Here is a 27225-nt window from a genome sequence, read left to right on the forward strand (position 1 = left end):
GTGGGGCTTGAACCCACAACCACGAGATCATGACCTGAGCTTAAGTCAGACACTTAATGAAATGAGCTACCCAGGCACTCCCTGCTTACTATTCTAAGCTCTACCACTCATCTGTGTGAACTTGTGCTCTCATTTCCTCACTGATGAGGCAGGTATGGAAAACCTCTTTTTCAGGGAGGCTGGGAGGATTCAGTGAGATCGCATAAATGTTACTCAGGGTGGCTGATGCATGGTGGATCTGCAAGAAATGTTGGTTTATCGATTTTAGATACTGGGACCTTAAGCTAGCACTTGAACCTTATCAATACAAGTTGTCGACAGAAGCATTTGCAAGTTGAAATGATTGTTATTAGGTAGATTGGGGTGAGGTGTGAAATAAAGGGGAAAACTAAAGAGAACATTGATATTCACGTCTAGGTAACTAACTGGCTCACTATGGGGACAAACTCTTAAATATCCATTTATCTATCCATGAGAACTGTCCCTCTGCTTTTGCCAAAGATAGACAATTACCAGATCATCTTCTGGCAGTATCACCTTCTGGTGTTGGCACAATCAGTTCAATAGAGCTCTCTATCTTCTGGGGTGCCCATCTGGAACCATGTTGTCATCCTGAAGATGTCTGGAGACATTTTTGATCATCATGACTAAGAAGAGGAGGTAGTGCTCGCATGTAGCAGGTAGAGGCCAGGGATGCTGCTAAACATCCTACATGTACAGAAGAGCCCCATAAAAGAGCTATCTAGCCCAAAATGTCACCAGTGTTGAGGTTGAAAAATCTGCTCTTTATTAAAGGCCTACTATTTGATTTTTGATGGACCACCTAACTTTTGAAAAAGGAAGAGAGGTCCTTTTTCATATTGCTGTCTAACAGCATTACTATCTGGAAGTTGTTATGGGGCTGATGTTACCTCAAGAGAAATAAGTATGTTGTGCAATCTGATTTTTAGAGAATTAAGTGATGTTAAGGCACCACCATCACATGCCAGTCTCTCAAGAGCCTTAGCAGAGATTAAAAATGCATATCTGTCAAAAAATGCTCAGCTGAACACATGGTCAATAAGACTGTAGAACATTTAGACTATACAGAAAGAAGAAACATGTGCCCTTCATCAATATCTGACCATTGTTACTGATAGAGCAGCTTTATATGCTAAGTTTTAGAAACAAAGTACAATCCTTTGAAGCAAATTCATATTATTTCTTTAAGGAAAAAACCCCACTTCCAAAGTTAATTTAAAGAATCTATTTATTCATCAAGTACTTAGTGGGTGTCTACCTTGGCTGGACACTGTGCTGGGCTAGGAACTGGGGTTCAGGTGCTGGATGCATCAGCCATGGTCCCTGTCCTCACAGAGCTCGCCATCCAGCCAAGGTGGCAGTGGGACCTCTTTATCCCTGGCATGGATGTCACAATGATACTCTACATCCAAACAAGTTTACTTTTAAAGGATCTCCTCATTTTCCTTATATTTTTTTTTTCTCAAAAAAATGTTTGATAATTATCTGCTTAGTAGAATTCTGCTATTAGGCCCATTAAATAAAAAAGAGCCAAATGTTCTGAGGAGTCAATTAAGAATAACAAGAAGAGAGAGAGTGCAAAAAATTCTATTCAACCCAGGTAACAGACCCACGCTGCATAAACTCGGGAAGGGCTGGGTGAACGTAACTGGAATGCTGAGTCAGAATAGGTAGATACCATGCATTTGGAAAGCAAGAGAGAGACCCAAATGACCTCTGCAAAAAGCAGGCATTCAGCCTAAAAAGACCAGGGAACAAAACAGCAAAGACTCAAGTGCAGCAGCTACACAAAAGTTCAGAACCTTAAATTGCCTGGGAGACCAAAAATCAGCTAGAATCTTAAGTAAATCATCAAACTCAGCATTGGAAAAAGACTTCTGTTGGCTGACTTGCTATGCTATTCTAAAATAGAGGCATAGCAATGAAGTCAGAGGGCTAGGAGACAGGTAGACCCTGACATTCTTTATGTGATGGGAAGACAAATTTACCTCAATAATACTGAATCTACACATTAAATATTTGCAATTATTTATATTCTTTCTTCAGTGAAAATCATTTAGATAATTAGCCATTATTCATTCTCTGGGGAAAAGAGACCACAAATATATTTCAAGCGCTCAAATAAAGAAGCAAACAAGTTAATTATCTTCTGCCATTTGCTCACTGAAGCAACATTTAGGTTAGTGGGTAGAGGTACGAACATGAACAAGAGATGAGTGGATGGGATCAAATCAGTGTTATAAAGGCAAAGGATTTCAAACAGTTAAGTGCGATTTTTAGAGAGTAAGAAAAAAATGCCAAAAAATCAAATAGCTCCACTCACTGCTCTTTTAACTGTCTTATTCCTCAAATGTAACAGGAAAACTCCACACTGGTATGACAGTACAGCAGTACTTTATTCACAGTATTTTCTGATGCAGAAAAGATAAAGTGAAATTATAGGTCACTGAAGACAACATGAGAGGCCTGTGTAGCGTAATCCAGGTATCTATATTTGTCCTCCAGAGTGCCAGCTCATTTTACTATTTTTGTCCCAAGTTCCAAATTCTTACATCTGCTATTCAGAATTCTGAAGATACTGTATATTGACCTCAAAGCCTCATTAGAAAACATGACAAAAGGACACCTTTTGAAATTATTTAGAATGCAAAAAAATGTTTAAAATCTTAATTTGAACATTTAGTTTGCTGTTTTATAAGAAGTTCACCTTTACATCTAGCCCTAGGGTCTCTTTCAGGGAAAGGCCCACGGCAGCTCCACAACTGACGTGAGGCCTGGCAAATAGGAGGCACTCAATGTCCATTTCTAGATAAATCAAAACTAGTTGTAAGGTTCTATCAATTTGTTTCTTATTCTAGTTCTCTTAGTGCTACTGCTTGAAAGTATCTGTTTCTCTCACAGACCTAGAGACTGAATATGAAGGAAGTGGGAAGGGAGACATATGCAAGGGCATTACAATGTATTAAGAGCTGATTGTATGAAGGATTTTTGGCTCTGTTTTCCCTTTTCATCCTTAAAATACTTTAGGAGAGGGGAATTCTGAGAAAGAAGCAGGTTCAAAGACACAAAGTATGGCCACACAGCTAGTAAGTGACAGAGATGAAATCTAACTCAGTTCTGACCCCCCAAATCCACAATGTTTCTAGCTGGTTTCCTGTTTCTGTGGACAGAATCCTACTCTTATAAAATGTGTCTGCCTTTCAAGCACACAGGAGATCCTTTAATTGCCAACCAACTATCTGGCCCTAGTTCTAATATTTATCTGAATAGAGCTAGACTTTACATCTGTCCCCTGATAGGTCTGATACTTTTTAAAATTTAACAAATAGATCAAATTAAATGCTTTTAAAAATTCAGAGAAACACAAGAGATTCAGCAAAGCTTTGAATACCTGAAGCTGGGATTTTAAAAACCAAATACTACTTAACATTTGTATGATACCAGCAAGCCTCAGACTCTCTGTTCATTACACTTCAAATGAAATCTTATGGTGTCCCTAAGGCAGAGACTGCTTGGTGTACCAATGTGGGAGGAGGGAAGGGGGAAGGGCAAATTTGGAAAACTCAAAATAAATAAAGCAATTGGAAAGGACATAAATCTTCTCTTAGCTGGTTTTAGTTCTTGCCAAAGGTCAGTGGTTTTCAAACTGTGTTCCCTGGAACCCCAGGACCCTTATGGGGAGCTTCCAGGGCCACAGAAGGGACAAAGAGGAAACTGAGTGGGCAAAGCCCTACACCCTCTACTCCCAGCTACTCCCAACAACTCAGTTACTTGTTTTATATATTGAAATTATATGTGAAAATACATGTGAGGAAGAAACAATAGATTCTACTACTTTAAAAAGTTTATAAATCTCTACTAGTGTGTTACAACAACAATTAAATGGCTGTGTTAACATCTCCCCAAAGAAAACCTGAGGTAAGAAAGCTGGGGTTATAACTGTTACAGGTTTGAGAGTAGGCACTTTGTTCTGCCAGGGAAAGTTTACTTGAAATAGTTTAAGATTCAAAATAGGTCTTTGGGAAAAAAAGGTCATAAAATTTTTAAAAACTGTGTAGTCCTTTAAAAAATGTCATTGGCATGGGCATGGAGGAGGGCACTTGTGGGGATGAGCAGGTGTTATATGCAAACCAACTTGACAATAAACTATTAAAAAAATGTCATTGGCATTTTCTAGCTCAGTCATGATGTAGTTTATAAAATAGGGCATAGACAATAGCGTGGGGTACCCACTAGACACTCTGCAATGGGGCCAAGATCATTAACTTGTTCCTGGGACAGCATGTTTCTTATGAAGAGCTTCTCTTGCCACTATTTTATTCTAAAGAAACCAACAGACACCATGGTTACTTCTACAACAAGGCAGAAAATAATGGCAGCTCTTACAACTTGAGAATGATACTTAGAGAAGAACTGAGTACCTAATTCGAGTTTTGCTCAGTAGCCTTGGTTACCTTTTAGCAACTCGAAATGAGGCCAATGATGTTCTACATTAAAGATCTTGAGTCTCTTGACCATAATTTCCCATTCTCTGGAAAGAGCATGAGCTTTGGATTCAGACAAGCCTGGGTTCAAATGCTAGTCCTCACACCTACTAGCTATTAGATTATTTAACTTATTTAGGCTCTAATATCTTTTTTGTTTCAGTGAGGGTAGTAGAATTTACCATACGGGATTATTAAGAGGAATGAAGACAAGGTAGCAGCCAATACTTGCCATGTGCCAGGCACTACATTAAGGGCTTTACACAGATTTACTATAACTATCCGCCTGTATCAGATGTGTAAATTAATGCAAAAAGAATTTAAGACTAAATATGATAATATAGGTAAAAAGCCAAGCACAGAGTTGCCAAGCAATATTACATGTTCAATATATGTCAGCATCTCCCTTTTCCCCATCTTCCCCCTTTGAAACAGCATGACCATACAGATTAAAAATAAAATTGGAAATCAGGGCTCAAAAAATTGGATTCAAAATGACTCACTGGATGTCACTGAGAAGTGACTCAGTCTCTGCAGGCACAGAAGCACAGAGGACCACCAGTGCAGGAACAGCACTGTGATGATGTGGGCAAATGTGCAAGCACACAGGGTCGGGCTAGAGGATCACAATGAGCCTTCCATCCTCCAAGTTCTCATTTCAAACACTTTGCTTTTTGCTCTCTTTCCCTCACGAAAATCTAATGGAATATAACACAATAATGTGCCATGGTATGAATGCCACTCTAGAGTCCCCAGAGTCTGTATCTGTATATGCTGGGAATCAAGAAAACAAGAACCAAGGACAAATTAGGAAGAGTGGGCAACAAAGAGTGGGGGGAAAGAATGTTCTCTAGAAAAGGCTGGGCATTGGTAATAATTTAAAACAAGAATTAAAAGGTTCAGTATAATTTTTGAATGGTATTTTTAATGGTTTGCTAATATAATACATTCTCATATACAAATACACATACACGTGCTCATGGACCACAGATCTTTAAGATGTGATTCTGAATCTAATTGCAGAATGAAATATATTATTTTTCTAAGTGATCTGTTTCAAAAAAGTCCAGATTTTTAAAATTTGGAGACTAATAAAGCAGGATATTTTTGTTTTAATTGATATTACTATACATAATATATAGACACTAAAATCCTTAGACTATTAGAGGGTATGAATCTTACTAGACAAATTCAAGACTAAAAATTGCCCCCCATGATTTTGTCACCATTACATCAAGTTAAATATGTCTCTAAGTCCCCACCCCACTGGCTTCTTAGACAATTTCATTTCAGCCATTGCTGCCATTCCTCTACCTTAACATATGTAGGACTGTAAAAGGTACAGAGGTTTTGTAAATAGCAGAATGTTTAAAGAGACTGCTCAGGTCTCCAAGCCACACTGCTACTGCTGAGCCACCCCCTTTGCAAGTTGAGAATAGAATTCATTCACTCATTCATTAACAAAATTTGTTGAGCACTACTGTACTCCATGTTCTGCTTGAGGCGCTAGAGATACAACAAAGAAAGAGGGAAAGCCACCTTCCCAGAACCCTCAAAGTTCCCTGAATGTTGGAAGATCTGCTCTTTCCTCAGGCTAGAGAATCTCAGCCGAGACTGGCAGTTCAGGAGGCTCAGGTGCAGGCTCCCAGCACACAGCCCATACATTCCCTACCTTTCTACACACTGAAGGGAAGTCACGCTACCACTGCAGGACAATCTAAGGGAGCTGGAGAGGACATTCCTTTTCTCTCTCTGTCTCTGGGTACTATGTGTGTTTTTGTCTCTTCTTAACAAGCCTCAGTCACTCCAAAGCCTAGGTTTTCAGAAAGCAAAAGCCAAGAACTTTAGGAACACAGAACTCTGCTGAAACAAAGGAGTTCAGGGGATGGGGAATAACAGGTTAGAATAGAGAGAGAGGGAAAAATAACACGAAGGAAAACACACACACATGCACCCTTGCATTATACTGCCACATATAAATGCTTACCTCCTAGAAGGCAATCAAGTTTTCATTTTGAACAATAAAACAAATGTGATCTGTGACTGTTTTAATTTTTCTTGAACTGAACTGTGCACCAAAATGTTCACCAGTGCTTTAAGATTATGTGGAACATAATGCCTGGCACATGACAGGTGAGATGGGTAGATGGATGAATAGATAAAATGACTCTTTTCTTCCTTAGAAGCTGTATATGTGATATGGGGGAATCAGAGAAACTTATAGGTGACCAGCCACTCTAAGACATCTTCTTTTGGACAGACGCAACTACTGTTAGGGCATAAGTACTATAGGAAAAAAACGTAAATATATTTTACAATGTAGAAGCATGGGGAAGAAACCTCACATCAAGACATAACAAAATAATAATTTTTTAATTTTAATGTTTATTAAGTTTTGATAGAGAGAGAGAGCACACACAAGTGAGGGAAGGGCAGAAAGAGAATGGGGGGGGAAGGGCAGAAAGAGAATGGGGGGGGAAGGGCAGAAAGAGAATGGGGGGGGGAGAGAGAGAGAGAGAGAGAGAGAGAGAGAGAGAGAGAGAGAGAGAGAGAAACCCAAGCTGGCTCCAAGCTCTCAGCTGTCAGCACAGAGTGCGACACGGGGCTCGAACCCATGAACTGTGAGAACATGACCGGAATTGAAGTCAGAGGCTCAACCAACTGAGCCACCCAGGTGTCCCAAAGTAAGAATAATTTCTTTTTAAAATCTGGATTTCACTTTTCCTATTTTTATTTAATCTTTTATTTATCAGAACAAGGGCCAACATATGATGAAATATTGACTATCAAATATTAACCATGTAGCCTCTGGGAGGTATACTCCATTTTTTCACCTTTAAAATAGAGAAAGTAACATCTATTACTTATAGGATTGTTTTAAGAATAGGAAGAGATAGAATGGAAGAGTATTTACTGTAGTGGCCAGCCTACCTTCAACACTCAAAACATGTTTCAAATACTCTCTCTCTTTTCTAGCTTGATCTTAAAGGTCATACATATATGTCCATGAAACTCCAAGAAAATAATGGAAACTTTCCATCATCTCAACTTAAATATTTATAGCAGAGAAGGAATTTTTCTGATGTCCGAATCCTATATATTTTTACATTTTTGTAAGTTGGTGTCTTAAAGCTTCCTATTAACAATAATCTAGAGTACAGTCCCTTGAAGAACCAAATTATGTATTTTTATACTTAGGAGTTTCAATTAACTTGTTAAGTAACTGAATCACACTTGAAACTGAAGGGAGATAAATGGTCCAAATCTCTCCTACCAGAAATGACTCAGGCCACACATGGGCAGCTTCCCAAACCTACTTAGCATAAAATTGATTATTTCTCTAAGTGTATTTATTTATTCTGAGAGCGAGAGAGAACCAATATGGGAAGAGGCAGAGAGAGAGGGGACCAGAGGATGCAAAGCAGGCTCTATACTGACAGCAGAGAGGCTGATGTGGCTCTCTCACGAACCATGAGATCATGACCTGAGCCGAGTTGGAAGCTTAACAGACTGAGTCACCCAGGTGTCCCAGCATCAAACTTATTTTTTAACAAGAAAACAGATTAGCTCCATAGAATTAAAAAATTCTTAAACCTATAAAAAGTTGATTTTCATTTTAAAGTGGAATATTTCCATTTTCTTAGTTTTAGATTTAAATTTTAACTCCTCATAAACCTCCACTCTTCTATTTCTTCATAAAGAGTTATCATGTACACATGTCTTTAGTAAAATTTACTAACAAAAATTACTATAAAAATAATCTCATAAACATCCAATTCACTTTGATGTTAAGTTCACGTAGCCCTAAAAACTTATAAATTCATCTCCTGCAACTTGGCATAGAAGCCAACTTTTATCATTTATTAAAATTTTTTAAAAATCCTCTCAGCACTATATAATCTATCATCTTTCAAATCAGATGAAGTAATTACAGAATTTTATAACTTCCCATGAAAAAATTATTTTCTCTCCAATGTCTATTAATTGGATTTTTAATCTCCTGGGGAAATTTTTCTCTTTTATTCATTAACCTAATATGAAGGGATTGCCCAACCAGAACAAATAACTGGTCCTCTTGTATTCTTCATTAAAAATATTTCTCTTAGAGCCAGATTTATCTTCAATTTCAGATTCCTTCCCCTTGATGTGTTTAAATCCCATACTGAGCACATTCAGAAAGGAATTAAATGAAGGGTAGGAGACTCTCCATCTTAGGCTGGTCTCCAATCTTGATCATATTACCTCGACACATAACTTCTTCCACCCTCAGCTGTCCTACCTATGAAGGGAAAGTATTCATTATCTCAGAAGGTCAGGAGGGCAGTATAATGACAAAAGGGGATAACTGCTATGAAAATGTTTAAAACTGCTCATTAAAAATTTAGTATAGAAATGTATCACAAAACCAAAAGTAGCAAAAAAAATTATAGTGGTCTTTCTGCAGTGCTCTTCAGATCTAATCTAACCCCTTCAAACACAAAACTGTAGAATACTATTGGATCTTAAAAGAGGAATATTATCTAAATTAGAGCTCCAATAATGAAACACAAATGTTAATGACTTAGTATGTTATACCACATCATCCATCCTCAATGCTTAATCTACAACTTGAGTAAATATATTGATTATGATCAAATTCGTAGTGAAAACTATGAAACACAAAGGAATCTAAGAAGAGTAAACCTTGATTAATCAAAATGCTTAGAAAAGGCAGGTCATTCCTGGGTCACAGCCCATCATCAGAGACTTGAGATACCCATTTTGGAGAAAAAATTTCTGATTTCAGTTTACTGCATCAACATTTATTTCTTATTATTCTTACATTTGAGTAAAGTAATAATATTCTGGTTTCTCAAAGATTTTTATTGATTATGATTAATCAAGGAATCTAAAAAATTGCGATACCTAGCGATTTACTAAATATTATAGGATACTAAATATATAGAATTTATAATTCCACTCCAGTTTTCCATCAGGCTTCTTCAAAGACCATTTCACAAATTAAACCTGCATTTCACTAGCCATCTTTTCTGGTCTCAAAATTATCTTACACAATATCTCTTTCAAGGTATTTTTTTAAGCATGGCATCTAGGGTTTCTAGTTTTATTATCCCTCCCAACTATTAGGATAGTTTCTCTTTTCATGGTCAAATTAAAATTTGAGTGAAACTTACTTTCTTGTATTGCATTAAGAATCTCTGAAAAGTCCACATCACTCTTTGGGCCGTCAGGTAGTATTTGCATATCCAGCTGGTAGCCTTGCAAATCCACACCTCCTTCTAGAGAAATGAGAGATATTCATGGAGTTTGCACTGGTTAGAGAGCCCAGCATTAGGGTCCCAAGGAGAAGCAATGTCAAAATCTAAAATGAACAGCCAGCTGGTTTGCCAATGATCCTCCCTCTTGGAAAAATTACTTAAAAGAAAAAAAAAGAGAAATATCACCAGCCATTTGCTCCTTATGGGACCAAAAAGGTTTAACTGTATTTCTAATGTAAAAAAATAAGGCAATTACTTTATTAAAATACCACACACTTCATAGTATTTACTGATAATTTCCTAGGTGAAGAATGAAACATGTTAGCCTCCACCCAAGGACATTTAAAATTATTTTCAGCTTCACATGGCTCAAATGTGTGACATTCAACACAAATATTTTATATAATCTTCTCTAAAATTATAATAGTACATTCTTATAAAAGGGTTTAATATTCTTGATATCACAGGAAAAAAGATATCATTTATCTCTTCACAGTTGGACTTCCCTGCTACATCACTTATTTTTGAATTATACCAGAATACTTTTATTTATTCTATGAAATAATTAAACCTCTTGTACTATATATGCCTGATGCATTTTTGGTGTGTTCTAAAGAAAGAGGGTTATTTATGCTGCTCCACACACCTATAGAACATTTAAAGACGTCAATGAAACCAAGATATCAATAAGTAGCTTAATCACTAATAATATACCTTTAAATCTTTCTTAAAATAATTACTAAGAACATCTCCAATTTGAGGAGTCTGGAAGGGTTAAAAGCCAGTGCAAAAATAAAAAGATAGCCTGATGAATAAAGTAAGCCATGCCTTAGCTTTCAATACTTTTGTAAAAATAATTATTTCATAAGCCTAGGAATTATTCTTAGCCTTGAATAAATTTCAATTATGTCCCTAAAACTCGAAAAGGATATGATATAGTCATGACTGTACAGGGACACTCATTCTAGGAGGGACACGTATACAAGTAGCTTAACATAATAGAAGGTGAGCTTTAGAAGGGGAGGAACTTTTATCTGCATGCTACCACCCGGTACTTAGAACAGTGCTTAGCATAGAGTAGGCCCTCAAAAAATGTAGTTGAATGAATGACTAAGGCTATGTGGTAGTTATGAAACATTAAAGCCGTAGAGCTACAAGGAAAGCTAAAAGCTCAGATACTAGAGTCCTACAAATGAGCATTCAAATTCTTATTAGGAACCACTGAATCTCTCTAAATCTTGGTTTCCTCATCTATAAAATAGGGGTGATATTAATAACAATCTCACAGAATACCCATGAGGACTAAATGAGATAATGCATGAAAAGCTCCTAGCTGTTAGTCAGCACTCAATAAATGGAAGCCATTACTATCATCACCCATAATAATGTATTAAAGGAACACTGATATTTATGTAGAACTACCTAGCTATTGAATGATGAGAAAAAGCCACAAGTCTATTTTTTTTTGTGATACCAACATGCATTCAGTGACTGTCAAGCATTGTCAAATACTGTAGACACAGTGAACTTCTTAAATGCATGCATGCAGTTGCCTCACTGAAGTTAACTCTTATAACGAAGCTTCTGAACAGGAATTAAAGTGGATCACTTGGTTTCTTTCAACCATGTTCAGCTACTGTGAATAAGTAGGAAGAAGTTCTGGTGCTTTTAAACCTCTACTAAGTCCTTTGTTCTGCTCAATAACCAAAGATCTTATAATAACAATGAAAATCATAAAGAACAAGAATATTCAATACTGCCTATAGGCTGGCTCTGGGATACGTGTTTGTTCATCTCATTTAGTCTTTACCTTTGAAAAGAAGGTGCAGTGAGAAGGATTAATTTGCCCAAAGTCACACACCTACTAAGTTGTAAAGATGCAATACCAATCCATTCTCTTAACTACCAATCTTTAATAACTCCCATATCAAAGCAGTTACAAATACAGGCTGTCAGAAATAAGAGAGCTGGATTTACCAACAGTCCCACATTCTAGTACTTCAGACCAAGACAAATACTATTGTATAACCTAAAAAGCAAAACTTTTTTTGATTAGTCTATTTAGACTTGCTAAACAGACTAATCAAAAGAAGCTCAATTTATTTACCTTTGTTTGCCTTAGTCAGAGCTCATAAATTCAGGTAGAAGCAGTTTTGACTAATAGCTGCAAATTTTAGTAACTACAATTACACAAATTTTAATATTTTTTTTGTTAAAGAACATTATAGGAGTAGAAGAAGTCACAAAAGCAGCAATATATAGGAGGTATTTAGGTCGTTAAAGTCTGTCTTTAAAAAACATTTAATGATTAAAATATAATGAAAATGTGAGGAAAATGAATACTGAGATACAGATAAATAGATTTGCCTCAAGTATATTTAAAAAAACACCCTTCTCTATAATTAGAAAAAAAGACAAAGAAATTAGTCCAAATGGGTACACAAGTTATCTCTCACCTATAAAATTATGGGTGTATTTTGTTATATTCTTTATCTTCTCTGTGTTTTTTTTACAATAAACAAAATACTTTTATAATTTTAGAGTCATTAAAAAATTCACATTGTGTCAGTGGAGAACAGTAAATATTTAGAATTCAGGATTAAAGACTTAAAGACTACAGATATTAAACCAGTAAGGGATTAATTTAATATAAAATTTTCTAAATTAATGCAATTCTTTAAATGTATAAATTAAAGACCTCCAAATTGTAGGATGCAGCATTCTCTTTATGGAAAACCTTAAGATTACATTTAGAATCCCTAAAATTTAAGGTATTTTTCTTCATCTTCTCTAGAAGAAATTCAAAATACTTTCATAAAATGTAATAATATACAGGTCTGGAAGTTCTGACAGAAAGTCATTCATTAAAGTCCAAATGACAAAGTAGGGCTTTTGTAAACTTTCCTAAATAGAAAGTGATCACTTGTGTAAGGATATTTTCAAATAGATCCTTCAAGGTGACAATCTTCACCTTTAGCACATACTGCCAACTGAACAAAACTAAATTACTTCAATACAAAAAGTTCTATGTCTACTTTGAACGTCTGATATTTATTTATTGTGAGTTCTATAATTTCAATGTGTTCTCTAAAAAGTTGAGAATCATATGCTCTGTAGTCAAAGAGACCTTTGAATTTGAGTCAAAACACAAAGCTCTTTTTTCAGAGGCAAGATGTTGAAAATGTTATGGTTTCAAACTGACCAAGTTTTAAAATATAACCCCCATTGGTGTTGACAGTAATTGACATTCAAACCAAATGTAAGCCCAAGGAAACTAAACCAGTAAGTTACATTAAAGAGGGAAGCTGAAAAGATTCCTGAAGATGGTAGAGAACATAATGAACAATTAAAAATCAAAAATAGTCACAAAATTCATGTGATCTCCAAATTTGTCTTGAAATTCTCTCACACTTGATTGATTATACTCAAATCTTAATTTTGATTCTGCAGGGTGAGAGTAAAGTTGAAAGTAGTTTCAATAAAAAGTAACCTTGATAACAGTGCTTACATTTAATAAAAGATCTTCAGCTGGACAAACAATAGGTTAAAAATTCATCTTAGATTTGTAACTAGATTACACAGATTTAGCTAAATGTTTATATACAAAAGGAACCAAAAAAAACACAACCTCTAAATATTTGCTCAATTAGCGAATATGTCAACGCCTCTTCCATTCTATCTTTGTCTATAGAAATTCCTTTCTACTTTTAAGGCTCAACCTAAATGCTTTACTTTGAAAAGCATTTCTTGATACTAACAAGCAAACACCCCTTTTTACTGTTTATATTTTGAACTTTTAAAGCTACCTATATTTTATCTTTTCTGTGGTACATTTTTCCACCAAAAATAAGGTAAGTAAAGTACCTAGCACAGTAAAGAGTAGACACAGACAACATGTGAGCTCTAATTTCTCCCCACCTAGATTTCTTCCTCATCTCTAGCACTCTCAACTAGACTGTAACATGATGGAGGCCTGGTACCAAAATTTATTCACTATTTTATCTGCTAGAGAATCTAAAACAAGGTCTTGAAAATTTTCATTTCAATTACTGCTCTTATACTGCAATTTCACATTACTAGTGACAGTGGATACATACTAAGAAAACATACCAGTTTTCTTTTCTCATCCATAATTTTAAAGCATTTTGAGAGATTAGTTATAGACAACTATGAAAGACATGTTCTAGATCATACATTTACTTTTTGTGAAGTCATCTCAAATTTTGCCAATTAATAAAGAAAATACTGAGGTACCAAAATCGTAAAGCTTATAATGAAAGTCAAGAGTTGCCAAACTTACCCTTTTTCAACCTGAATCTATCCATTTAGTACGCTCTCAAGAGTTTGTTTTTACTTCTTTTGGCTATTTCTGTGTGGGTGTTTCATTATTTGATTCATTTTATTTGTTACTTATTATTTCCTGCTATGATATAAGACAATATTAATTATATTACTGGCACTTCCCCTTGCCCTCCACCCATCTATTAAATCACTATTCTTATTCTGTTATAGTTAATAATATAATATATGTAATAATATTCTGTTATAGTTTAATAACTTTAACAGACTTAAAATTCAATTTATTGTTCAATCAAATACAGACATATCTCATATTTGCAAATTAACACAATGTGGTATAAAAAAGCACATAAAAAAGTCTGACACTATATTGACCTGGATTTGAATTTCATTTTTATGTGACCTTAAGCCATTAAATAATAAGCCTAATTGTTCTCATTTATAAAATGGAAAAGATGAAATTTTTAGAGGCTCCATGAAAAATTATGGGCAATTTATTATATATATGCAAATATGGTTCATAGTATTAGATCATCAGGTGAGTATCTATTTTCTATGTTTTATCTGTCTAATTTTATATGGTGTATTCCCTCTCTGCAAAATGAAGGCCAGTTCCAGGATTGGGGTCTAGACTAAAAACAATGCATTAAACTAATTCTTGGAATTAGTTATTTCACAACGGAATAGTTATTTCACACTGAAAGAGAAATAAAGAGAAGTATGACAAGTCAACTCTTAACCTCTCCCATGCAACACTAAAGAATGGGGTACGCTGGGGGCGCCTGGGTGGCTCAGTCGGTTGAGCATCTGACTTCGGCTCAGGTCATGATCTCACAGTCCGTGGGTTTGAGACCCGCATCGGGCTCTGTGCTGACAGCTAGCTCAGAGCCTGCAGCCTGCTTCAGATTCTATGTCTCCCTCTCTCTCTGACCCTCCCCTGCTCATACTGTCTCTCTCTCCCTCAGAAATAAATAAAAACATTTAAAAAAAAGAATGGGGGTACTCTATAAAGTAGGCTTTATGGGATAAATGGTATTTTCTGTGATTTCCTCATAATGAATGATGCTAGATCTGAGCATCTGTCTACATTTTACTTATATTCTGCAAATAAAAATTGGTAGTCCCTGTCCTGAGAGGTATTTTTTAACACAAATTGCCAAATGAAATATTTTTACAAAATAGGAAGCAATATCAAAATTTTATATAAATATCTAAAATAAATCCTCACATGTTAATATTTTGGACTTAATAGGCTGCAAAAATACCATTTTTGTAATTGAGGGTTTGTTTTCAATTCCTCATAGGGAATTCACTGTTTCTATGACAGTGTTAAGATGAAGAACAGTATTAAGGAGAGGGAGCAGTACATTCTGTCTTTACAAACTTTCCCTGCATCAGCCAGTGTTCAAAAAATATCTTTTAAGAAGGAAGAAAATTATTTCACTTCTTCTCAAGGATCTGAGGTTGGCAACCCTAGATTCAAATGTGGGATATTCCACTAGTTCTAGTAAAACTTTCCATCTCTGTGTCTTACCTTCATTTATAGTGCTTACCAAAATCTATTTGTTGTGCCATAAGCTAAAAAGGCTTCATGATAGAGGATGCTTTGTAAGTGGTACTGTGAAAAGACACACAGATCACACTCTTTCATATTAGTGTTGCATAACTATAAATCAAGAGATATTGCAAGATCATTCTCTTCCAAAAGAAATCTGAGCATTGTATTAGTAGGACTAAACAGACTGATTCACCCATACCAGTCACTATAAAAGCTAAAGATATTCCTTTAAGTGATTAACACTGAGTAGTTCTAAGGACTCAATTCTGGACTGGATCCTGACTGGAAAAACACGTTTAGCTAACAGCGGGTAGATGTTTCTCAGGTCTAAAATGGAAATAATAATCCCAGTGTTTTAGCCAATAATGGCTGCCTTTCAACAAAATTGTTTCCACGTTTCTCAGGATTGGCAAGACAGTGATCTCCTACATTATAATGCATCTTTGCACTAGGAATTCCAATGAGGGTTTAGAAATCAGAGCTGCAAAGTTCCAAATAGCAGGAACAATTTGTGAGTCCTGTAGGCAGGTCTTCCTGGGGGGGGGGGGAGGGGACGGGGAGGGAGTCTTACAATACCCTAGCTGGTGAGTTCTGTTGCTATGATGACAGGCATTCTTGTAGAGGAAGGGAAGACAGAAACTCAAGATTAGGAGGGGTTACAGAATAGGCACCATGAGACCTTCAGCATTACTATACTGTTGTTTACTTTCTTATATGATAAATCTACAGATGGGCTTGAGATGAATGTATAAAAGAGTATTCATGACTCTCACCCTAACTCAGGAAATTAAGCAGAGTGGAAGCTTACTACTATTAACTACCTACCACAAGTATGGGCTCAGGCCACTAGCTAGAGTTGTATGATCTTTAGTCATTAAATTATTTAAATCTCTCTAAGTTTCTTTTTTTTTTTTTTAAAGTTTTTTTTGTTTTTATTTCTAGGAGAGAGAGAGAGAGACAGCGTGAGCAGGGGAGGGTCAGAGAGAGAGGGAGTCACAGACCGAAACAGGCTCCAGGCTCTGAGCTGGCAGTCAGCCCAGAGCCTGACGCGGGGCTCGAACCCACGAACCGCGAGATTATGACCTAAGCGAAAGTCGGTCGCTTAACCGACTAAGCCACCCAGGCGCCCCTCTCTAAGTTTCTTAAATATAAAATTGTTTCAAATGACCTTAAGCAGAAGATATAGTTTTATACTCCACAAAACACAATCCTTGTTCCAGAAATTGGTGATTTGGTTTTCCTTCGGGCTGCATTTTCTGCAGCTTTTCTTCATTTCCTTTGTGTGTTCAACTGGTTGTGAAAAGACTTCAGAAAATTCTCCCTACATGCATCATATAAGTCAAAATATGTGCATATGTCTTTCAGCAAAAGGAACCAAAAATGCAAATATCTAAGGGATAGAATCTGGTACATATTTTTAGAAAACACAATTCTGTTACTCAGCAAATGAAGTCAAGGAACACAGATACCAATGCCCAAAATAGCTTGTTTCCCTAAGCACCCCCCGTTTACTAAACTCACTCACACATCACACACAAAAATCCACTTGAAGAGGAAGAGATTCAAATGAAGGATAATTAATGTTATTTCCAAATCACACTACTGACTGTTCTGAAAGATACTGCACTCACCTTCAATTCGATGAGAAATAAAACAGAAGTCCAAAGTAACTCTTATAAATTTTCTACCACATAATTTCAAAGCCATGTGGAAGATCTTACCCTCCAGTCATATCCAAAATCCATTTCTCAAATAAAACAAATATGTAATGTCACCCAGACTTCAGATCTATTCAAGGAGAGGAGCCAGTTCCTTAGGTTCAGTAAAGAAGTTTCAGCCACAATTCTCAATTTTTTCTTTCCAGATAAGGTGATGAGAAAAACACCAAAATTTCATACCCAACTAATTCTCATCTTTAAGGGGAAAAATGGCACAGTTGAAAATAAAACACACTCATAAGAAATTGGAGACTTAGGTTTTAGTCAGAGTGCATCAATTACGAATTCTGTAATTAGTAAGTGGGGCAAGCAATTTCATTTCCTGACCCATAGTAAAATCAATAATTCCACCTCAGAGACTACTGAAAGAACTAAGTTAGATGTAGGAGAAATATCTGTGAAAGCCCTTTGGAAACAACAGAGCATCATCTAATGTGAGGTAGTGGTATCATGATTATTACTGTTGTAAAGAAGAGCATTCCATTTGCTTTTTCCTTATTTTTTCCTCTAAGGAATGAGTTGAGTCTTGACATTCATCTTGGCATAACTAGAGACAAGTCAGTCTTAGTTTGGCTTCTTAAGAAAGATACAAGTCTAGGGGTGCCTGGGAGGCTCAGTCAGTTAAGCGTTCGACTGTTGATTTTGGCTCAGGTCATGATCTCATGGTTTATCAGTTTGAGTCCAGCTTCAGGCTCTGCACTGACAGTGTGAAGTCTGCTTGCGATTCTTTCTCCCTGTCCTCTCTCTCACATAAATAAACGTTAAAAATTTAAAAAAAAAACAGAAACAAAAACAAAGAAAGCCAAAAGTCTTTCTTGACTGTCCAGTTTTATTTTTTTTTTATTTATTTTTTTTTTTTACAAATAGTTTATTGTCAAATTAGTTTCTACATAACACTCAGTGCTCATCCCCAAAGTGCCCTCCTCCATGCCCATCCCCCCCTCCCCCCCACATCCATCAGTTCTCAGTTTTTGTCAGCATTCAAGAGTCTCTCATGGTTTGCCTCTCTCCCTTTCCCCCACCATTTCCGCCCTTCTTCTCCCCCTTGTTCCTCCGTCAAGTTCCTCCTAATCCTCCTATACGTGCAAACATATGGTATTTGTCCTTCTCTGCCTGACTTATTTCGCTCAGCATAACACCCTCAAGGTCCATCCATGTTGCTACACATGGCCAGATTTCATTGTTTCTCATTGCCATGTAGTATTCCATGGTATAGATAAACCACATCTTCTTGATCCATTCATCTGTTGATGGACACTTAGGCTCTTTCCATGTTTTAGCTATTGTGGAGAGTGCTGCTATGAACATTGGGGTACATGTGCTCCTATGCCACCTCACGCCAGTTAGAGTGGCTAAAATGAGCAAATCAGAGAACTCTAGATGCTGGCGAGGATGTGGAGAAACGGGCACCCTCCTGCACTGTTGGTGGGAATGTAAACTGGTACAGCCCCTCTGGAAAACAGTGTGGAGGTTCCTCAGGAAACTAACAATAGAACTCCCCTATGACCCAGCAATAGCACTGCTAGGAATTTACTCAAGGGATACTGACTGTCCAGTTTTAAATCTCTCCCTACTTGGTCCTGGTCTGTCCCTTTCCCCATAGCTCCTGGTAAACATAAAACGCATTGCTAACTTCAGTCTGTTCCTTAATCTGAGACCAGACCTTGACATGAGGGCCAGAAAATAATCACTAAAACTCAGGGAAATGGGAATGTGTTTCATAATATTGGAACTAGAAAAGGGGATAAGAAAACAAAGTAATGCTGAGTACAACAAAAAAGAAGTTAAAAAGTAGAGTATCACTTAGATAAGTTTCCAATGGAATCCGACTGGTCCCTTCTTCAGGAAGTTCTTCTTACACGAAGGTTTAAACTATTATAGGTATTTTAATTTAAATTTTCCAAGACTTTGTTATACTAACTTCCTAGAAATATACAGCCACAAAGTTGTCTCAAGAAGAAGGTAACATACCATACTGGATGACAAAATCAAACTACCTGATTTGGAATCTTGCCTCCATTATTTACTGGCTGTACATTTTTGAGCAAGTTACTTGCCCTTTCCTGTGCTTTAGCTTCCCCAGTCATAAAATAAGGATAACAACACAAGAATATTAGGGAAATTAAATGAAATAAGGCATGCAAGTAGCTTAACAGTTCTTGAGGTTGAAAATATGGTACAGACAGGAAGGAGACAAGATGGCAGAGAAATAAAGAGCTCAGTACATTTCACTCACCCCCATCTCTCAAATGGAGAAGGCCTGAAGCCATAGGAACCCTTACAGAATCCAGGGGTTTGGGAGGAAAAGGAGACAGCATCTGCTGAGAAAACAATCTTATAGTGTGAGTGCAAACTCGGGAAAATAAAAAATGGGCCAGGACCTGGAGACACGGAGGGAGGAGAGGGAGCCCCCTTTGTGGGGAGCTGCAGTGAGTCAAGGGGAAAAGAAAGAGCAGCTGAAACTGTTCAAGGGGCTGTCCCTGTTCCGGGAGAAGAGAAAAACCTCGGCTCGGGACACAGAGTGATCTGGTTTCCAGCTATGCAGCTGACTTTGAGCTGGATGCACCGGTCCCTGGTGATGCCAGAAGAAATTGCTCCTCCACTCGCCAGCTTGATCTGGAGGGGAAGCAGTGCGCCTGAAGCCACTCTGCCATTCTTCTGGCTCAGCTCGATCCCCAGTGGGGAGGAAGCCAGCTTGAAACTCTCCGAGGGACTTGGCCTGTGGGTTTATATTTCGGGCGGTATCAATGGGGCACGAAGACTAAGATCTGGAAGCAAGGCGTGGCTTGGGATATAGAGCACGGCCCACCTTGGCTACACCCAGGGCACAGAGATCTAGTTGCAACGCTTGGTTCAGAAGGGACTGGGGCACCACCATTTTTCTCCCAACAACCACTAAGGTGGGACCTCAGGGAGAGCCTGCGGGATGCAGTGGAGGCTAAGACCTGCCTACACCAAATCACGCCCATACCTGCTAGAGAGCTTTTTTTTTTTTTTTAATGGAGACAGGGTCAAGACAGACATGGATGCAATGTTGTAATTAATTCTAAATCAATTCTTTCTATTAGATATATTCTCCCCCCCCCCCCCCCCCCTTTGCTGGACTGGGCACTCTGGTCATTGGTTTGCTTAAACAGTCACATTTAATCCATTCTCTAGATGTAGATAATTATATTCTACACCTCCACCACTACCATTCTATCTCTCTCTCTCTGGAGTAATCAGACTGTATAGTTTCTCTGAGTAACATTATCTTCATTTCTTTCTCCTCGCCTCTTACATTTTCTTCTTTCTCTCTCTGAACTAAGACTCTTTTTTCTCTCTCTGAACTGCCTGGTCATTGTCCAATTTTGCTTCCTCCTTGCCCTGTCATTTCTCTCTTTGTATATGCTCTTCCATCAGCACTGCATACACCCTGCTCTTTATTTGTAGCTGGGATTTCTGGTTTTATGCTTGTAGACTGTCCTTTGACTTTTGGGCTTTTTTTCTTTTTTCTTTTTATTATTTGTTTTTTTCTCCTTCCTCTTTTTTTTTTTCCTTTTATCCCCCCTTCTTTTTTTTTTTTTTTCTTTTTCCTTTTCAGTTTGCATGTTTGTTGGATTTGTCTGTGCATTTGTGTGCCTTCGTTCCCTGTGTGTTGGTCTGTTTGTTTTATTTTCCAGGGCTACTTCAAGAAACAAGCCAAAGTACACATGGTGGAGAGTCCCAAATACCACTACGAGTAGGGAAATAAAATACCCAAAGTCTCAAAAAGAGAGACAAAGAGGCACCAAAAGTAACAAGTGACAGAAAGCTAGCCAAACTGACAAAACGGAAGAACTCTCCTCCAAAGAAATTCCAGGAAGAAATGACAGCTAAAGAATTGCTAAAAACAGATATAAGCAACATAACTGAACAAGAATTTAGAACAATCATCATAAAATTAATCGCTGGGCTTAAAAAGGGCATGAAAGATATCAGAAATTGCTACAAAGGAGTCAAAGCTGGGGACGTGAGGCGGTCGTCGGTGCCGGTGCTGCACGGATATCCTGGAAAAGCGAAATGGAGGGGTGTGTATCTAACCTAATGGTCTGCAACCTGGCCTACAGCGGGAAGCTGGAGGAACTGAAGGAGACGATCCTGGCTGATAAATCCCTGGCTACTAGAACGGAACAGGACAGCAGAACTGCATTGCATTGGGCCTGCTCAGCTGGACACACGGAAATTGTTGAATTCTTGCTGCAGCTTGGCGTGCCCGTGAATGATAAAGATGATGTGAGGACTAGGCAGAGCTGATACATGCCCAAGTTATCTGTAGCCTCCAGACGGGTGTTCACTGAAAACGGAGTATTCAGCTCACAAACAAAATTGTAACCTTTACAACTAGGCAGTCACAGCAAGGGGCCCTGGTGACCACGCACAGGACTAGAGTTTGCCTTATTTTAGAATGTTCGTTCTGCCACTCAAACCCTGGAAGTTAAGGTTAACATGCAGATTAAGGCTATAACACTACAAATCCTTTTTATTATGTTGGGAAGTTGTGGGGTGTTTTGGTTTGGTTTGGTTTGGGTTCTTGGTGACTATTGCCTGAATACTTAGGGCCTGGATACCCTTTTGTTGTTGTTATAGAGAGATTTATTACAATGATATTGGTTCTATTATGATAAAACTTGTGAAGAGTAAGGATGGAAATTTTTTGTAGGCAAAGATTCCTCTTCGAAGATACTCACCAAAGTAATACTTCTAATAGCCAAGAAATAAAAACAATCTAATGCAAAAAAAAAAAAAAAAAAAATAAAGAAATTGCTACAAAGACTATGGAGCTTAAAAATAGTTGTGATAAATTAAAAAATGCTATAAATGAGATGCATAATAATGTGGAGGCGTCCAATTCACGGCTTCAAGAGGTAGAGAGGAGAATAGGTGAATTAGAAGACACAATTATAGAAACAGAGGAAGCTGAGAAAAAGAGAGATAAACTGATCCAAGAACACAAAAGGAGTGTTTGAGAGCTGAGTGATACAATCAAACGGAACAATATCCGTATTATAGGAATTCCAGAAGAGGAAGAAAGAGGGAAGGCGATGAAGGAGTCCTTGAACAAAATTATACCAGAGAACTTCCCCAATCTGGGCAAGGAAACAGACACTAAAATCCAAGAGGCCCAGAGAACTCCCATCAGAAGTAAACTTGAATCAATCTTCTGCATGACTTACAGTCGTGAAACTGACAAAATATAAGGACAAGGAGAGAATTCTGAAAGCAGCAAGGGAATAAAAGAGCCCTAACATACAAAGGGAAACTTATGAGAGTGGTTACAGACTATCTGCTGAAACTTGACAGGCCAGAAAGGAATAGCAGGAAATCTTCAATGTGATGAACAGTAAAAATATGCAGCCAATAATCCTCTATCCAACAAGCCTGTCATTCAGAATAGAAAGTGACATAAAAGTCTTCCCAAATAAACAAAATTGAAAGAATTCATCACCACTAAACCAGACCTACAAAATCCTGAGGGGGATTCTATGAGGGAAATGTTGCAAGGAACGCAAGGTACGAGAGACACCACCAGAAGCATGAATCCTACAAAGAACACAATGATTCTGAACCCATATATTTCAACAATAACACTGAATGTAAATGGACTAAGTGCTCCAATCAAAAGACATAGGGTAGCAGAATGGATAAAAAAACAAAATCCATCTATTTCCTGGCTACAAGAAACTCATTTTAGACCTGAGGACACCTTCAGATTGAAAGTAAGGGGATGGAGAAATATATATCATGCTACTGGAAGTCAAAAGAAAGCTGGAGTAGCTATACTTATATCAGACAAACTAGACTTTAAAGTAAAGGCAGTAACAAAGGATAAAGAAGGGCATTATATAATAATTACAGGGTCTATCCATCAGGAAGAGCTAACAATTATAAATGTCTATGCACCGAATATGGGAGCACCCAAATACAAAAAACAATTAATCACAAACAGAAACAATCTTATGGATAAGAATGTGCTAATAGCAAAGGACTTTAGTACTCCACTTACAACAATGGATAGGTCAATTAGACAGAAAATCATTAAATAAACAATAGACTTGAATGGCAACCTGGACCAGATGGATTTGAGATACATTTAGAACTCTACATCCTAAAGCCATGGAATTCACTTTCTTCTCAAGTGTGGACTGCACATTCTCCATGATAGATCACATACTGGGACATAAAGCAGCCCTCAATAAATATAAAAGAATTGAGATCATACCATGCACACTTTCAGATCACAATGCTATGAAACTTGAAATCAACCACAGGAAGAAGTCTGGAAAACCTCCAAAAACATGGAGGTTAAAGAACACCCTTCTAAAGAACGAATGGGCCAATTAGAGAAGAAATTTAAAAATATAGGGAAACAAATGAAAATGAAAATACAACAATCCGAACTCTATGGGATGTGGCAAAGGCAGTCCCAAGAGGAAAGTACATTGCACTTCAGGACTATTTAAAGAAATTAGAAAAAGCGCAAGTACAAAATCTAACAGCACACCTAAAGGAACTAGAAGGAGAGCAGCAAGAGCACCTCAAACCCAGCAGGAGAAGAGAATTAATAAAAATCAGGGCAGAAATAAACAATATAGAACCCTAAAAAACAGCTGAACAGATCAATGAAACCAGGAGTTGGTTTTTTGAAAAAATAAAACTGACAAACCTCTAGCCAGGCTTCTCAAAAAGGAAAGAGAGAGCACTCAAATAGACAAAATCACAAATTAAAATGGACATATTTCAACCAACCCCTCAGAAATACAAGCAATTATCAAGGAATACTATTGAAAATTATATGCCAACAAATTGGACAACTTAGAAGAAATGGACAAATTCCTAAACACACACTCACTACCAAAATTCACACGGGAATAGAAAGAAAATCTGAACAGACGCATAACTAGTGAAGAAAATGAATCAGTTATCAAAAATCTCCCGACAAATAAGAGTCCCGGGCCAGATGGCTTCCCTAAGGAGTTCTTCCAGACATTTAAAACAGAATTAATAGCCATTCTTCTCAAGCTATTCCAAAAAATAGAAATCGAAGGAAAACTTCCAGACTCATTCTATGAAGCGAGCATCACTTTGATTCCCAAACCAGACAGAGACCCAGCAAAAAAGAGAACTACAGGCCAATATCCTTGATGAATACAGATGCAAAAATCCTCAACAAGATACTTGCAAATCGGATTCAACAGCACATAAAAAGAATTATCTACCAAGATCAAGTGGGATTCATTCCTGGGTTACAAGGCTGATTCAAGATCTGCAAATCAATGTGATACATTACATCAACAAAAGAAAAAATAAAAATCATACGATCCTGTCAATAGATGCAGAAAGGCATTTGACAAAATACAGCATCCCTTCTTAATAAAGACCCTTGAGAAAGTCAGGATAGAAGGAGCTTACTTAAATATCATAAAAGCCATCTATGGAAGCCCTCAGGTAACATCATCCTCAATGAGGGAAAACTGAGAGCTTTCCTCCTGAAATCAGGAACACAACAGGGATGTCCACTGTTGTTTAACATAGTGCTGGAAGTCCTAGCATCATCAATCAGGCAACAAAAAGGAAATAAAAGCCATCAGAATTGGCAAAGAAGTCAAATTTTCACTTTTCGCAGATGACATTATACTCTACATAGAAAACCCGACAGACTCCACCAGAAGCTTTCTAGAACTGATCCAAGAATTCAGCAAAGTTTCAGGGTACAAAATCAATGGACAGAAATCAGTTGCATTTTTATACACCAACAATAAAGCAACAGAAAGAGAAATCAAGAAACTGATCCCATTCACAATTGCACAAAAAACCATAAAATACCTAGGAATAAACCTAACCAAACATATAGAAGATCTGTATGCTGAAAACGATAGAAAACTTATGAAGGAAATTGAAGAAGACACAAAACAATGGAAAAACATTCCATGCTCAGGGATTGGAAGAATAAATATTGTTAAAATGTCATTACTACCGAAAGCAATCTACACATTCAATGCAATCCCAATCAAAATTACACTGGCATTCTTCTCAAAACTAGAACAAACTATTCTAAAATTTGTATGGAACCACAAAAGACCCCGAATAGCCAAAGTAATATTGAAGAAGAAAACCTAAACGGGAGGCATCACCATCTCAGACTTTAGCCTCTACTACAAAGCTGTCATCATCGAGACAGTATGGTATTGGCACAAAAACGGACACACAGACTAATGGAATAGATGGAATAGAATAGAGACCTCAGAATTGGACCCATAAGTGTAATGCCAACTAATCTTTGACAAAGCAGGAAAGAGTATCCAGTAGAAAAAAGACAGCATCTTTAACAGATGGTGCTGGGAGAACTGGACAGCAACATGCAGAAGAGTGAAACTAGATCATTTTCTCACACCATACACAAAAATAAACTCAAAATGGATAAAGGACCTGAATGTGAGACAGGAAACCATCAAAACCCTAGAGGAGAAAGCAGGAAACAACCTCCTTGACATGAACCGCAGCAATTTCGTACTTGACACATCCCCAAAGGCAAGGGAATCAAGAGCAAAAATGAACTACTGGGACCTCATCAAGATAAAAAGCTTCTGCACGGCAAAGGAAACAATCCATAAAACTAATAGGCAACTGATGGAATGGGAAAAGATAGTTGCAAATGACATATCAAATAAAGGGCTAGTATCCAAAATCTATAAGGAACTCACCAAATTCCACACCCGAAAAACAAACAACCCAGAGAAGAAATGGGCAGAAGACATGAGCAGACACTTCTCCAAAGAGGACATCCAGATGGCCAACAGACACATGAAACGATGTTCAGCATCCCTCATCATCAGGGAAATACAAATCAAAACCACACTGAGATACCACCTCATGCTGGTCAGAGTGGCTAAAATGAATAAATCAGGAGGGTATAGATGCTGGCGAGGATGTGGAGAAACGGGCACCCTCCTACACTGTTGGTAGGAATGTAAACTGGTACAGCTCCTCTGGAAAACAGTGTGGAGGTTCCTCAAAAAATTAACAATAGAACTCCCCTATGACCCAGCAATAGCACTGCTAGGAATTTACCCAAGGGATACAGGAGTGCTGATGCATAGGGCCACACGTACTCCAATGTTCATACAGCACTCTCAACAATAGCCAAAACATGGAAAGAACCTGAGTGTCCATCAACGGACAAATGGATAAAGATGTGGTTCATTTATACAATGGAATACTACATGGCAACAAGAAAGAATGAAATCTGGCCATTTGTAGCAACATGAATGGATCTTGAGGGTATTATGCTGAGTGAAATAAGTCAGGCAGAGAAGGACAATACCATATGTTTGTATGTATAGGTGGATTAGGAGGAATTTAATGGAGGACCGTGGGGAAGGAGAAGGGGAAAAATAGTAGGGGAGAGGGAGGGAGGCAAACCATGAGAGACTCTTGAATGCTGAGAACAAACAAAATTCAACAAACTTGAATGCTGAGAACAAATGTTGATGGGGGGGAAGGGGGAAGAGGGGTGATGGGCATGGAGGAGGGCACTTGTTGGGATGAGCACTGGGTGTTATATGGAAACCAACTTGACAACAAACTATTTAAGAAAAAAAAAGATTAAAAAAATAATCTCTCACTAGCTAGCAGCAATGATACATTTACAAAAAAAATAGTACTGTGCTTAATAAATTATAGCCGTAATTTGATTTATGACAAACATTTAACACCTCTATATACAGACAGAACTACAGATATTCTAGATCACTGGAAACAACAAAATCCTAAAGTTTCTCTCCAGTGAAATCAACTTGTCCCAGCATTTAGTTATCATGTCTACATAATCATGCATAAAGGGCTGCTCAGGGTTTAAAAGATACAAG

At 37.4% G+C, this 27225-nt stretch overlaps 1 protein-coding gene across 1 annotated transcript in view; it reads right to left on the minus strand.

The window, feature by feature from the left end:
- Positions 1-27225, minus strand: part of ANO4 (anoctamin 4) — a 240671-nt gene that overhangs the window by 204781 nt on the left and 8665 nt on the right. The window contains exon 2 of the mRNA XM_039245598.1: positions 9680-9784. Within this exon, the coding sequence (XP_039101529.1) occupies positions 9680-9784 (105 nt within the window). The remainder of the gene's footprint in view (positions 1-9679; positions 9785-27225) is intronic.

The sequence above is a fragment of the Hyaena hyaena genome, unplaced genomic scaffold (assembly GCF_003009895.1).
Source record: "Hyaena hyaena isolate Hyena2069 unplaced genomic scaffold, ASM300989v1 scaffold_261, whole genome shotgun sequence".
NCBI classification, from domain to species: Eukaryota; Metazoa; Chordata; class Mammalia; order Carnivora; family Hyaenidae; genus Hyaena; species Hyaena hyaena.